Source organism: Eurosta solidaginis, chromosome 1 (assembly GCF_040869045.1).
Source record: "Eurosta solidaginis isolate ZX-2024a chromosome 1, ASM4086904v1, whole genome shotgun sequence".
Classification (NCBI taxonomy): domain Eukaryota; kingdom Metazoa; phylum Arthropoda; class Insecta; order Diptera; family Tephritidae; genus Eurosta; species Eurosta solidaginis.
Window position 1 is genome coordinate 175073577 of NC_090319.1, and position 15290 is coordinate 175088866.

Below are 15290 nucleotides of genomic sequence, written 5' to 3' on the forward strand. Positions count from 1 at the left end.
GAAGCTAATGACATAAATAGTATCAGTGCAATTGTTGTAAACTCTTGTGACGGCCTTTACTTCTTGACATTTAAGACCACGTGAAATGAGTTCGAATTTAATGTCGTCACTTGGTCTGCTGTCGCCACCACTGGGAATCACTTTAAAGGGGCGCTTTTCTTTTTGAACATGGGAAAAAATTGGAATTCTTCTGCTTTAAGCATATCCCTGGTCAGGTTATATACTTCAATTGATTTTCAGTCCAAAGGAGATTTTCTTACCAACATAGTTCGTAATTATTTTTTCTTCAAGCAGTTTAAGAACTGTTGCACTATTTTAAGTTGACACTTTTATTGGTGGCACAAATACTCTTTTCTTTTCAAGGATGTTTTCAGCTTGTGAATCCAGATCAATATCTTGACTTTAATCATCTATCATTTGTAGAGGAGCCCAGTCGTTATGTCTGGGTGGGGTATCTTTTGCCATGGCTTTCCGCGTTTACGATGAAGACCCGTGGTCTTCATCACACGAATCGACACCGCGTTTAGGAATTTTATTTCACTATATATAGGTATAGAATAATTTGTACTTTTAAATTGGTATGCACTTGCGCATACAGTTTATTTTATTGTAAGCTTATATTAAAGCACGTTGAATCAAACCAAATGATAACAGAGAGCGAAATAACCTTCGTCAACGATGTCACCATAGAGGCTGTCACAGACGATATTTTATGGTAGATATGGTCAAATATATTCATGAAATGGAGAGTTTACAAATTTAATATAAATTAAATTCGTACATAGATATCAATTGGAATCCAACACGAACGCGTAGCGAGCACGAAAGCAAAATCAATTATTTATTTAGTTTGATTTCAATGCTTGAACGATGAACACGTGTCACACGCACTCTTTGGTACTCTGTTTTAAGCGCGCGTGCGACACTTCCTCACCGTACGACCATCGAAATCAAACTAAAAGAGCTGTCGTTGATTTTCACGAAGTAGCCATTGTGCTATCGCTTATCGTATACATATATGCATAGCGGAATGATACAAGGTGGCAGCATGGTGACATACCTACAAACATAAATAAAAATTCCATGTACTTTGTTTTTGTAAATTCGATGGAAAAATGTCAAAATTGTACGGCACCGGAAGTTGATGTATCAAATCAAATAAAAAAAAGGGTATAATCAGCTGTTCCATGCAGCCACCTTGTATCGTTGCACCATGCATATATGGTCGCTTACAAGCCAACCTAATAAAACCGCACGCAAACAACCGGCGGTTTTTACCCTAACCCGAAAAAACATACGTTGCGATAATGTAAAGCATGTATGCAAACGTCAAATCTAAATGTCACGCTGAACAAAAATTGGAAATCGAGTTAGGTTTTCACGCAGCAAATTCAATTTGAGTTGCTCTCATACAAGTTGTATGTGCATGAGACATTTTTGACAGAAAATGACTTGCGTGCGTTTATATTAGGTTGGCTTGTTAGCAGGTGCTAAGCTCACGCCCACCCGGATCATAAAGTTAAAGTTAAAGCGAAAGTTAAAGTTAAAAATAAAGTTAAAGTTAAAGTTAAAGTTAAAGTGAAAGTTAAAGTTAAAGTTAAAGTTAAGGTTAAAGTTAAAGTTAAAGTTGAAGTTAAAGTTAAAGTTAAAGTTAAAGTTAAAGTTAAAGTTAAAGTTAAAGTTGAAGTTAAAGTTAAAGTTAAAGTTAAAGATAAAGATAAAGTTAAAGTCAAAGTTAAAGTTAAAGTTAAAGTTAAAGTCAAAGTTTAAGTTAAAGTTAAAGTTAAAGTGAATTTTAAAGTTAAAGTGAAAGTAAAAGTTAAAGTTAAAAATAAAAATAAAGTTAAAGTTAAAGTTAAGGTGAAAGTTAAAGTTAAAGTTAAAGTTAAAGTTAAGGTTAAAGTTAAAGTTAAAGTTAAAGTTAAAATTAAAGTTAAAGTTAAAGTCAAAGTTAAAGTTAAAGTTAAAGTTAAGGTTAAGGTTAAAGTTAAAGTTAAAGTTAAGGTTAAAGTTAAAGTTAAAGTTGAAGTTAAAGTTAAAGTGAAAGTTAAAGTTAAAGTTAAAGTTAAAGTTAAGGTTAAAGTTAAAGTTAAAGTTAAAGTTGAAGTTAAAGTTAAAGTTAAAGTTAAAGTTGAAGTTAAAGTTAAAGTTAAAGTTAAAGTTAAAGTTAAAGTTAAAGATAAAGTTAAAGTTAAAGTCAAAGTTAAAGTTAAAGTTAAAGTTAAAGTTAAAGTTAAAGTCAAAGTTTAAGTTAAAGTTAAAGTTAAAGTTAAAGTGAATGTTAAAGTTAAAGTGAAAGTAAAAGTTAAAGTTAAAAATAAAAATAAAGTTAAAGTTAAAGTTAAGGTGAAAGTTAAAGTTAAAGTTAAAGTTAAGGTTAAAGTTAAAGTTAAAGTTAAAGTTAAAGTTAAAATTAAAGTTAAAGTTAAAGTCAAAGTTAAAGTTAAAGTTAAGGTTAAGGTTAAAGTTAAAGTTAAAGTTAAGGTTAAAGTTAAAGGTAAAGTTGAAGTTAAAGTTAAAGTTAAAGTTAAAATAAAAGTTAAAGTTAAAGTTAAAGTGAATGTTAAAGTTAAAGCGAATGTTAAAGTTAAAGTTAAAAATAAAGTTAAAGTTAAAGTTAAAATGAAAGTTAAAGTTAAAGTCAAAATTAAAGTTAAAGTTAAAGTTAAGGTTAAAGTTAAATTTAAAGTTAAAGTTAAAGTTAGAGTTAAAGTTAAAGTCAACTTTAAAGTTAAAGTTAAAGTTTTTATTTTTTTTTGTTTTTTGTGTTTAGTGGAAGGAGGAAATGCTTTATGCACTGACCGGGATATTTAAGCCTCACTGCGGGACTCTCCGAGTGTAGGACTCCCTTCTTCCATGAAGGCCTACCCACTAAAACCTAACCTCCCACGGCCCGCGCAAAGCCCCGTACCTGGGACCGCGTTTAGCATTACTTCGGGTACGGGTGCACGCTACGTGAGCTCTATGGCTACTCTCACGCTAATGGGCTAGGCATCCGTCTTCTTGTTTACTGGTAAGTATATGCCTCACATATGTGCTGACCGTATCCCATCTGTCTCTTCGACAGGTCATGTTATTAATGACACTGCCCGGGGATAAGTCGCCAAGTGGCTCTTCTACCCTCCTTCGCTGATGGGAGAAGTGCCTGCATTCGAAGAAGGTGTGGCGTACATCGTCTATTTTCCCACAGTACAGGCAGCTCGGGCTATCAACCTTACCCATTCTGTGTAGGTATTTGCGGAAGTAACAGTGTCCCGTTAGAAACTGGGTCAGGTAAGAGTCTACCTCTCCGTGCGGTCGCTTCAACCATGGATTCAGTTCAGGGATTAGTTCCCTAGTCCACTTTCCTACGATGCTGTTGCTCCACTGATCTTGCCAGCGTCGGATCGATTCTTCTCGCGCCTGCATGGCAACAGCAGCTCTACTTGCTTGCGATCCGTTGTCATATATTGTTTTTCTTTCCTCAACGAGAAGATTTATCGGTATGGTTCCCGCAACGACCAGGCAGCTTCAGCTGATACCGTGCGATAAGCCGAAGATATTCGCAGCGCCCCTCTGCGTTGGACCGAGGTGAGGGCGACTCGGTTCTTCCGGTATTTCATTGGGTTCGCCCAGATTTCTGCACCATATAAGAGTATAGAATCCGAGGCTGATGCAAGCAACTTCCTTGTGTATGGCTTTGGGCCACCTGTGTTTGCCATTAATCTACCCAACTGCGCTATTATGCGCGCAGATCTCTCGCAGGCCCCTCGTATGTGATCCGAGAAGTTGAGTTTGCTGTCTAACCTCACGCCCAGATAATTCGTTGAAGCGAGTGTTTCTATTGGCTGGTCCCCAACTCATGTTCCTTGTAGTGGGAATACGTCTCTTTGTGAGGATGACGATCTCCGTTTTGGCTGTTGCTGACTGGAGACCGTGCTCAGCCATCCACCTATTTACATTACGCATGACCTGATTTAATTTTAGCTGTGCCAGCTCGCAGCTTGGTGCTGTTATCACAGCTGCCACGTCGTCTGCAAAGGCAACAAGGAAGGTGATTTCTGGCATGTTTAATCGAAGAAGACTGTCGTAAGTTATATTCCAGAGATCGGGACTTAGTACCGAACCCTGGGCTGCTCCACCTGTTATTTTTACCTTTTTTGACAGTGAGTACTTTCATATATTAGATACCTCTCTCTTAGGTAGTCCCTTAAAATTTCTAACAAATATTGCGGTACTTTGAAAGTGCTTTCTATTGCCTCAAGCATGTCCTCCCACCTAGCTGAGTTAAAGGCGTTTTTGATGTCCAGCGTGACCAGCAACACTATAGGTCTTGCTCTGTGGCACGCTGTCTCGGCTTTCTTGACTGCGTCTATAACTTCTGCTATGGCATCGATTATGGAGTGCCCCCTCCGAAAACCGTGCTGTCTGGGCGACAGTCCTCCGGCGTCCTGTAACGTTTTGGTGAGGCGTTGCTTCAGGAGACTCTCCATCAATTTCCCTGCTGTGTCCAACATACATAGGGGACGGTAGGATGACGGAGAGTTGGGATCTCCTTTTCCTTTTGGAATGAGAACCAGTCGTGCTGTCTTCCAAATGGTGGGGAAAGTTCTTTCTTCGAGACATTTGTTGTACATGTGCAACATAAGTTCTGGGCAGTTATTTGCAGCTAGTCTAATTGCCTCCGCGGGTATTCCGTCGGGCCCAGATGCTTTCCTAGGTTTCATAGTTCGCACGGCAGTTTTAAGCTCTTCTTGGAATGGTTCCACGTTGCGATCTTCTTGGGTAACGTACCCGCCCTCCCTAGGCAGTTGGGTGGGAAACAGGCCATCCACAATGTTCCTTATTTGGTTCTCGTCCATCAGCTGGTTTGGCGGACGGAACTTCTTCATTACTATCTTATATCCCTGCCCCCAGGGGTCTCGATCCAATTCCTCGCAAAGCGCTTTCCAGCACTTAAGCTTGCTTTGCTTAATGGCAGCACAAAGAGCTTTCTTCGCTCCTTTGTACGCTTCCGACTTTTCTAGAGCCTCAGGCCTGCCGCTCGCGCGAGTTGCTAGCCTTCGCATCCTGTGGCATATTTTTCGCAGCTCCGCTATTTCGCTATTCCACCAGTATACCTGTTTTTTACCCCTCCACACTCCCCTCCGTGGCACAGAGAGGTTGCAAGCGTGGCGAAGACAGCTCATTGTCTTTTCAACTGTCTCTTCCGTCGGACTGGAGTTGTTGATTATCCGTCGGGCATCCCCCAGTACTGATGCGGAGAACGTGGTAGAGTCGACCTTGGATGCGTTGTTGTTGTTGTTGTAGCAGTGCTTCGCCCCACCTAACAGACGCGACCGATCACAAACTGTCATCAATATCCTCAAACGGGAGTCCAAGGAAACTTGCTGTTTCAACAGGGGTGGACCATAGGGAAAGGGGTGTTAGAGGCGTTGGTTCCACATTACAATTAAAGAGATGGTTGGTGTCATGTGGGGACACATTGCAAGCGGGGCATACATTTTGTATGTCGGGGTTGATTCTGGATAGGTAAGAGTTTAACCTGTTACAGTATCCAGAACGAAGTTGAGCCAGAGTGACACGCGTTTCCCTGGGGAGTATGCGTTCCTCTTCCGCAAGTTTTGGATACTTTACTTTGAGTACTGGGTTCACCGGGCAATTCCCGGCATAGAGGTCCGACGCCTGTTTGTGGAGTTCACCAAGGACCTGCTTGTGTTTTTTCGCTTCATACGGCTGTGTTCTCAGATGCCGTATTTCCTCAAAATGCTTACGGAGATGACTCCTTAAGCCCCTAGGCGGTGCTGGCTCGTCAATCAGATGTCTGTTGGGATGCCCAGGTTTCTGGGTATTCAACAGGAACTGTTTGGTCAGCATCTCGTTTCTTTCCCTGATGGGGAGTATTCTCGCCTCATTATGTAGATGGTGTTCTGGGGACATAAGAAGACAGCCCGTGGCAATTCTGAGAGCAGTATTTTGGCAGGCCTGTAGCTTCTTCCAGTGGGTAATTTTTAGGCTTGGCGACCATATGGGTGACGCGTAGCACGTAATCGGCTGGCTAATTGCTTTGTATGTAGTCATGAGCGTTTCTTTATCTTTTCCCCAGGTACTGCCAGCAAGGGATTTGAGGATTTTGTTACGGCTCTGAATTCTCGGAACAATTGCGGCTGCGTGCTCACCAAAATGTAGATCCTGATCAAACGTCACACCCAAGATTTTGGGGTGTAGGACAGTCGGTAGCGTAGAGCCATCGACGTGGATGTTCAAAATGGTCGACATTTGGGACGTCCATGTTGTAAATAAGGTCGCGGAAGATTTAGTCGGTGATAATGCCAGGTTTCGCGAGGCGAAAAAACTGGAGAGATCAGGGAGGTAGCCGTTTATTTTATTGCATAGCTCATCGATCTGTGGGCCTGGGCCTGTGGCCATTACTGTGCAGTCATCGGCGTAGGAAACGATTGTGACTCCTTCCGGTGGTGAAGGTAGTTTAGATATGTAGAAATTAAACAAAAGTGGGGATAGGACACCACCCTGTGGCACCCCTTGTTTAATTCTCCTTGGCTTTGATGTTTCGTTTCTAAATAGCACCGATGCCTGCCGACCACCCAGATAATTTGCGGTCCACCTTTTAAGACATGGGGGAAGGGTAGACCCTTCCAGGTCTTGCAGTAACGAGCCGTGGTTGACCGTATCAAAAGCTTTTGATAGGTCTAGCGCTACGAGTACTGTTCTATGGTGGGGGTTTTGATTTAAACCGCAATTTATCTGGGTACTAATGGCATTTAGCGCGGAGGTAGTGCTATGGAGTTTTCTGAAGCCATGCTGATGGGAGGCTAGTTGCAAATTTGCTTGGAAATAAGGGAGCAAAATGGCTTCGAGCGTCTTTGCTACTGGCGATAGGAGAGATATCGGACGATACGACTCTCCTATGTTAGCTGGTTTACCAGGCTTTAGTAGCGGGACCACCTTGGCCATTCTCCATTTCTCGGGTATGAAAAAGGTGGAAAGAGACAGGTTGAAGACCTGCGCTAAATATTTGAAACCCTCTTTCCCTAGGCTTTTAAGCATCGGCATGGCTATGCCGTCTGGGCCCACTGCTTTGGATGGTTTAGCGCGACCAATGGCGTCCTCAACCTCTTTAGCGGTGATGGTGATTGGTGACGCGCTGAATTTGTGTTTATGTGCGTGTCTGTTGGCCCTCCGTCTAACTTTGTCGACCGTAGAATGCATTATATATTGTCGGCAGAAAGCGCTCGCGCATTTTTTCGCATCCGACAGCACTTTGTCGCCAAAGGCGATGGAAACTTTGTCTTTGTGCTTAGTGGGATTCGATTGGGACTTTACGGTGGACCAAAGTTTACCCACACCGGTAGAGAGGTTACAACCTCTTAGGTGCTCCTCCCATTTCGCACGCTTGTGTTCATCCACAAGCAATCTGATGCGTTGGTTTATATCCCTTATTTGGGGGTCGCCTGGATCAAGCTGCCTTATAAGGTCACGTTCTCTCGCTAAGTTTGCGGCCTCCGCCGGGAAGTGGGGCCGGATTTCGGGAATTCTCCCGGCGGGAATGAAACGTGCCGAGGCGGATTCAATGACCTTGCGAAAGGCACGCTCCCCTTGGCGGGCATCAGTCGGGATAGGGAGGGCAGCAAAGAGGTTGTCTGTAAAGGATTTATATTCTCCCCACTTTCCTTTTTTAAAGTTTATGAAAGTGCGTTTTTCGGTGACGATGAAGTCGGCGGTACGCTCGAGCGAAACAAGTATAGGCAGGTGGTCGGATGCCAATGATACCATCGGCTGCCAGTTGACGCAGTTTACGAGTTCTGCGCTCACGATTGAGATATCTGGCGAACTGTGACAGCTTCCTACCATACGTGTGGGGGCGTCTCCGTTTATTGTGCAGAACGTCGTTTCTTCTATTTGATCCGCCAACATCTCGCCCCTACTGTCCGCCCGCAAATTTGAATGCCATAGATCATGATGGGCATTGAAGTCGCCTAAAATAATGCGATTGTTTCCAGTGAGTAAGGCTCTAATATTAGGGTGGTATCCACCGGGGCAACAGGTGGCAGGGGGGATGTAGATGTTGATGATTTCTAGGTTTGCATCGCCTGACCGGACAGATAGGCCTTGACGTTCTAAGACGTTGTCCCTGCGGTCGATGCCAGGATCAAATATGTGATATTGCACAGAGTGGTGTATTATAAACGCGAGGCCGCCTCCATTTCCGCTCTCGCGATCTTTTCTGTGGACATTATACCCAGAGCAGGACTGCAATGCAGATCGTGCTGTGAGTTAGTCTCTTGAATCGCAGCAATGCGGATGTTGTGCCGCTTCATGAAATTGACTATCTCCGTAATCTTCCCAGTTAGTCCATTACAGTTTAACTGCAGAATTCTGAAGTGCATGAGGGGAGACGTCGCCACTCTGGGGGTAAGTGACGGGTGACTACGCCTGGGTTCAGGAAGGCCAGGACGCAATTGCTGTTGTGGCCCTGGGACTAGGCGTCCTTGGGCAAGCATTGGGGTACCCGGATGATTTGGGTTTGCGACCTGGCAACATGGCGCGATGAAACCCGCCGAGGGGTTGCCGTCGCGGAGACCAGAACATCTAGGAAAGTGGCACCACCCGAGGCAGGAGCTGCATTGGGCGGATGTCGCAAACATATATATTCTGTGCTGGCAAACGGTGCAAACGGAGGTAGGGACTAAGAGTCTGTTTCCCTGACCTACACGATTGCTGCCGGAAAAGAGGGGGGGAGAAGACGGGGGCAGGGGCTGTTGCTCAGCATTGCTTCCGACTCTACTACGAAGATTGTAGTTATGAGTGGTAGCAGCTGTTTGAGTTGTTGGCGCCGTAAGGCGCGAGCAGCAGCGGGCACTTGTTGTGGCTTGCTGAGCAGCGGGGCTGCTGGAAGGTAATGGGGGGGCGCTTAGACGTAGACTACGGGACGCCCTTGGGCGTGAACAGCAAGGAGCCACAAAAGATTTATAAAAGTTACGTGGACGTCGGGTTTTGGGATCAAGCCCAGAACAACCTGTCCGATGCAACCATCCCTTACACGAGACACACTGAACAGAGTATGACCGTCCTAAAAAGATTCTTTTCCGGCAGATGCAGCAAAACCATTTCTCAGGACCGAGGTCAGGAGACGGACCCGGATTGGATTCGATACCTTCCCGGAGCAAGAGAATATGGAGCAGTCCTGCTGCAAGGAGCTGCTGGGAGGATGACAATTTGTGGGAGGGACGAAACAAATTAAATGGGGTTACACTGAAATGACAGTCCTTGGTCGGGAAAAATCCCGAGTCGCTCCGGTACATAGAACCGACTGCCTTGGGAAGCGACCTTGGATGCGTCCCATGCTTTTGTTCTACGTGGCCCGTTGGAATCTGCCTCTGACCGGGATCGTTTAGGTGGAAAGTGATGTAGTTGTGATCGCTGCCAGTCAGATCCTCTATGACTCTCCATCCAGCAGCGGTCAGCAGCAGGCTTTCTGACACTAGTGTTACATCGGGGATCGAGTATCCAAAGCCTGGCCGTCGGTATGTAGGGGTCGTACCAATGTTAAGCACGTTCAAACCGAGCCTGGCTGCCATCTCAAGGACTAACCTTCCACGGGTGTTAGTCTGCGGCATTCCCCATTCGACGGCTCTTGCGTTAAAGTCTCCCCCCACAACCAGGTTACTAGTTAAGTCCCTCAGGTCGTCTTCAATAAGTTCAAGCTTGTCCCTGAACGTTTGAATGGGATCATTCGGGGACAAGTAGCAGCTTACTATTGTGGTATTATTCGTAGTTAGGCGGACGTAGCCTTGTCCGGCAACACGGTTCACAATATTGGCGTTTGCATCAGTCATCCAGATTGCGGCGATGTCGGTGTTGTCTATATCTATTGAATTGAGACTTTGGCCTTTGCAACAGCGAGTGCCGCTCTGAAAATGCTGCATGCTCCAGATCCAGGGACATGATCGAGCTTCTGTGTATTACACAGGTAACATTTTGGAGCTGCGGTACAGGCCGAAGCTTTGTGGTCGCTTTGCCCACACTTCCAGCAGGCGTTACTCCTGTCTGGACCCTCGCATTCAGCCTTCCGGTGTCCGTAGCCGAGACACCTAAAGCAGCGTTGTACTTCTTCTCGCTGTCTGATTCGGCACTGTATCCATCCGATAGGAATGTTACCTTTTTTGAGTAGGGCGTTGCCAATATTCTCGTCAACTTCGACGACCGCCATTTTCTGTTCTCTTTGGTTTGCTGCGAACACAGAGACACGGAGAGGTCTAGTGATTTCTTCTTTTCCGACCTCCCTCCTTATTGCGTCTTGGATTTCTGTTTCAGTTGTGAGACAGTCCATGCCAAGTACTTCCAACTTCATCCGCTTGGAAAGCTGTTGTGCTTCACCGACCTCTCCTACTGCACTACCTATAGCTGCTCTGAAGGCCGCCTGGTCACTGCAGCGCACCGTTTCAATCAGTACGTTACCAGATTTGGTTTTTCGTACTGACCGTACCACCGTACCTGTGTCATTAGGGCGGAGCTGGCCGCGTATGGCCCCTAGTACCTGGGCATAGCTTTTGCCTTCCACAGGTTTTTCCACAAAAGTTGCTGCTTGTCTCCTCTTTCTCGCCCGCTTTTGAGCTTTAGGGGCTTGGACGGGGGTTGCCTGCTTGGCTGGCTGGGCCCGCTGTTTCAGCCTCCGGCGCGCTACATTGGACCAAGACTCACCTTGTGAAAGCGTATTTGTTCTTTCATCTCGTTTCTTTTGGCTTCCAAGTCCTCTGAGTGGGAATCTGAGCTCGTTCGTGCCCTCTTGCTTTTTCGGCCCGATTCTCTGCTCTCATCTACCTTTTGGGTCTTGAAGTTCATTTGATTGTAAACAAAAGTTCATTCGTTTCCAAGAATGGATCTTGAAGTTCGTTCGATTGTAAACAAAAGTTCATTCGTTTCCAAGAACATAAGATGGCTATAGAGTTGCCTAAACTACAAAAAAAAAAAACTCCAAGAAATCCGTTCGGTTTCATTATTTTAAAAAAAATCAGCAAGTAAGGTGATAAAAACTTATTAAAATTTATAAAAAAGGCAAAGTTTTGTAGAAATATTTTGTGGTAGATAAGTGAAAAAATATGAAATAATATATTTCGATTGCGTTGCTTTGCTTTGTTGCCCTGGCACCGCCATAAGATAACAATGAACGGCTAGCCCCTTTTTCACTTTGATGCGACCAAAATGTTTATTTACATACATATGTATATCCACATACAATAAAAAACGCAAAAAATTTATAAGAAATTACGAAATTAGATCACTTGGTGAAGTATCTGCGTTGTCGTCCGCAAAAGGCTGTTAATTATACATGTTGCGTTAACCTATACGTATACCTACAATTTATCTCAGCTGTCAAAAGTGGAATGTTGCAACGCTCCACAAAAACCTGTCCTTTATGCATCAATTTACATCAATGCGAAGACCAAGAAGCTGACTTTTTCTCCAATCGAAAGCTGCTATCAAAACCCGTTTCGTGTGCAGCCCTTCGATGAAAGGTTTTGTCACTGATAAATTTTCCACGGGTGAAAAATAGTTATTTTTTCTTCGGATTTGTAATCCTGACAAAAATTCGAGTTTTTTCATATCCCATTTGACAACCTTGAGTAATTTTTCAGTGAAAATTATAAATTAAACCTTTACCATGTAAAATACCCCAAAGTTATTCTGAAATGCCCAAATTTGATTTTGAGCATGATGGTATCTATGGCCAATATTATAAAAATGCACATTTTCACGCGCTCTCAGAGAGCGAGAAGTTTCATATCATGTCATCTGTGGTGGTTGTCCCTCAACAAGCAGAGTAGCAACATCGATTGTTGGTGTCGCTTGTTTGCGTACGACTATGCTATTTATGCGCGAAATTTCGTAATCTTGGTCATAAATAAACAAAATTCTTGCATACGATGTTGCTTCGTTGCTTGCTAATATGCGAATGAATTGTGCCTCAAGTGATTTGTACGATCATCGCGCTCTCACTAATACAGCCACACTTTTAACTTTGGTTAACCCTGATCTGATCTATATGAAAAAGTTTTTTGTGGCTCGGACATAAAGCAAAATGGACATCAGATACCTTCGATAACTCACTTGAGAAAAATGAAAGAAAAATAAAGCAAGTTCTGAAAGCACAAGCCCAATGCGCAAGAAGTTTTTTTTATACTCTTGTAAGCCGAATTTGCTTATTATTCTTTACAAAATTTCGCTGGAGATGCGTTTTGCATGCACTATTTGGAAGGTGAAAAGATTTCTTGCTCACTTTTTCAGTGGTCCAAGAAATGCGCAAGAAAAGTTAGCATGCCTAAGCAGTAGTAGCACGCATATCGAAAGAAATTTTTCAAACAAATTCAGTAACAAAAGGAAAAAACGATTTTTAAAATAACAAGTAAGGAAGGCTAAGTTCGGATGTAACCGAACATTACATACTCAGCTGCCAAATTACAGCTTGCAAAACTTACTTACTTTACCTTCTTTTAAAAGGGGGCGATGTCACGCCCATTGCCCAAAATTTTACAAATTTTCTATTCTGCGTCATAAGGTTAATCCAACTACCAAATTTCATCGCTTTATTCGTCTTTGGTAAGAAATTATCGCACTTTTTCCGTTTTTCGAAATTTTCGATAACGAAAAAGTGGGCGTGGTTATAGTCCGATTTCGTTCATTTTGCATAGCGATCTGAGATGAGTAGCCAGGAACTTACATACTAAATTTCATTAAGATACCCAAAAATTTACTCAAGTTATCGTGTTTACGGGACGGACGGATGGACGGGCGGACTTGGCTAAATGAATTTCTTTTTCCGCCCAGATCATTTTGATATACATATATAACTCTATATCTATCTCGATTACTTTATGCCGTTACGGGGTACCATTATGCGAACAAAATTAATATACTCTGTGAGCTCTGCTCAGCTGAGAATAAAAATTTCTAGTTGGCTTACATGAGAAAAATACTAATATTCCTTGAGCGTTTTCATGTAATTTAAATGCGGTGCTTAACCAGTATGAAACTCAGCAGTGGGATCTTCTCTTATTCACCTGCATAGAGAATTGGAATTGCCTGGCAACGATTTTCAAGAGTTTCAAGCAAATTTAAAGAGGTGAAAAAAAAGGAGAAACTGTTAAGAATAGAATGGCTTATATTTGGAAATTGTTGGTTTTGAATGAATGTTTTTGTTTGTATATTTGTGGAAACACCGCATTTACTACAAAGTATCAATCCGGCATCGTCAATTTATATTCAGCGCGTCACTAGAAATCTTTCTGGAATTTGCGCGCAGAGTCATAAATATCTTTACGACTATTAAAATCTTTAACTTTGTTACGTTAAATTTTAATGAATAAATTATTAGTAATCAAACCGTTCGAAGACTCATTTGCCCAAAGTGGTGACCCCAGCGTGATCGGTAGACTGAAACACATATTATCGGTTGCCTGAATCCATAAAATTACTTCGTACACATTTATTCACACACTTAAATATAACTTGCGCGATTTATCAAGGAAGAAGAAAGAAGTTTTCGAAGAAGATATAGACCCAACGATGGCACAGGAATTGGTTGAGCTGGTCCTTAAGCTGCAATCCCAATTGATAGCGTTAAGTGTAGGCGTAGCAGCATCGTCAAGTACTTCTCGACTAGTTATACACTGCGTAGCAATACATTTGCCTAAATATACTCGAGCAAACCCTAACTTTCACATGCGAAACTTACCGCTTATATGGGTGACGCTTGACATGGTGATACAAGAGAGCTCAACTCAAAGGAGCATAAGGAAATATCGAACATACAGTTTTTGCTGAATTTTCACAAAACGAGCAAACAACAAACAACTGCTTGACCTAGGTCTCCACGACGGATACGGAAACATCTCCGCAAGCACTGTTATGAGATACGGCAACTACTAACTCAGGCGGTTGATCCAGATAGCCATAAGGAGGCTTAAGCCTAATCCACTCTGAGTCGGTTAATACCTTCGCTAGGTCGCGCCTGGTGAACGCTGTTATCAATATACTGTTGCATACACTAACTAGTGTGTCAATTTGTATTGTACCGAATTTAGGGAAATTACGCTTATTTGCAACCTTCTACTAACATTCGTATCGCTAAACTGTTGAATAAATAACTCCAATACTCAATAATGCACAATGGTCTTTATTAGACTACTTTGAAAATACTTCACAATAACACTTTTACTTTGCAACTGACAGCGTGCTTAAATCAAACTGATTACGGACTACTCAGCTTCTGCTGCTTTTATACTCTCTGCCCAAATGTCTAGACGTTTCTTCTTCTAGAATCCTCTACCTGATCAACAGCCATACGCACGTGTATTTGTAGTGTGTAACCATATGCGTGTGTATATGTGAGCGAAGTTGTAGCTGATGATGACATGCGTTTGTGAGTATCTTTCTGCTGCTTGTATGTATGTGTGTACATGATGATTAATGTGTTTATGTACATGTACATGTGTGGCTCGCTTCAATGTTTTTTTCTGTTGTTGCGTGATTATTTACTTAGTAAACACTTAGAGATGGTAATATTCGTCACAGTATTATATTGATGTATATAATAACTATCATTCCATCTGGTAAAATGCTGATTCAGAATCTGACTTGTGTGTTAATGACCCTGATGCTTATAAGACTGTATGGTATCTGGTGCGATTTTGCTCTATATAATAACTAGTTTGTCAACAGGTATGATGCTGTTGCAGAGACTAGCAATTGATATTTCGTACGACATCGCCGTGTTAATAATACGGAAAAAAGTCAGAGCTGGAACTAGATGGAATTTTTAGTAAACTAGTATTTATCTAATATACAAATATCAATTGCAAGTCTTTACATCAGCATCACACCAGTTGACAAAAAATGCGTGTATATTTATTCAAATATCTAATAATTATCATATATTTACAGTACTTAAAAAATTTGGTTGATGATGATATCAAAAAAGGTATCATTCAACCGTTGCCAACAACTACATTTCCTGCACACGAAATCGAACAAGCATTTAGACATCTGATGGGAGGGAAACACATTGGAAAAGTTTTGATTCAAGTTAGAGAAAATCCCGATTCATGCTTCACGACTCCAGTAAAAGTTTTGAATCAAGTGTACTTTAAACCCAATCTTAGCTACATAGTGATCGGAGGCTTAGGTGGTTTCGGATTAGAGTTGGCTGACTGGCTGGTAATACGAGGCGCTCGTAAGTTGATTATTAGTTCAAGTCGTGGTTTATCAAAAGATTATCAATCATACAGAATAGC

General features: G+C 42.5%; 1 protein-coding gene across 5 annotated transcripts in view; it reads left to right on the forward strand.

The window, feature by feature from the left end:
* The window catches only part of FASN3 (Fatty acid synthase 3), a 1015587-nt gene that overhangs the window by 489406 nt on the left and 510891 nt on the right, over nucleotides 1–15290 (forward strand). For all 5 annotated transcript variants that reach the window (XM_067760036.1, XM_067760034.1, XM_067760035.1 and 2 more), the window contains exon 8: nucleotides 14938–15290. In XM_067760036.1, coding sequence (XP_067616137.1) covers nucleotides 14938–15290 — 353 coding nt within the window. The remainder of the gene's footprint in view (nucleotides 1–14937) is intronic.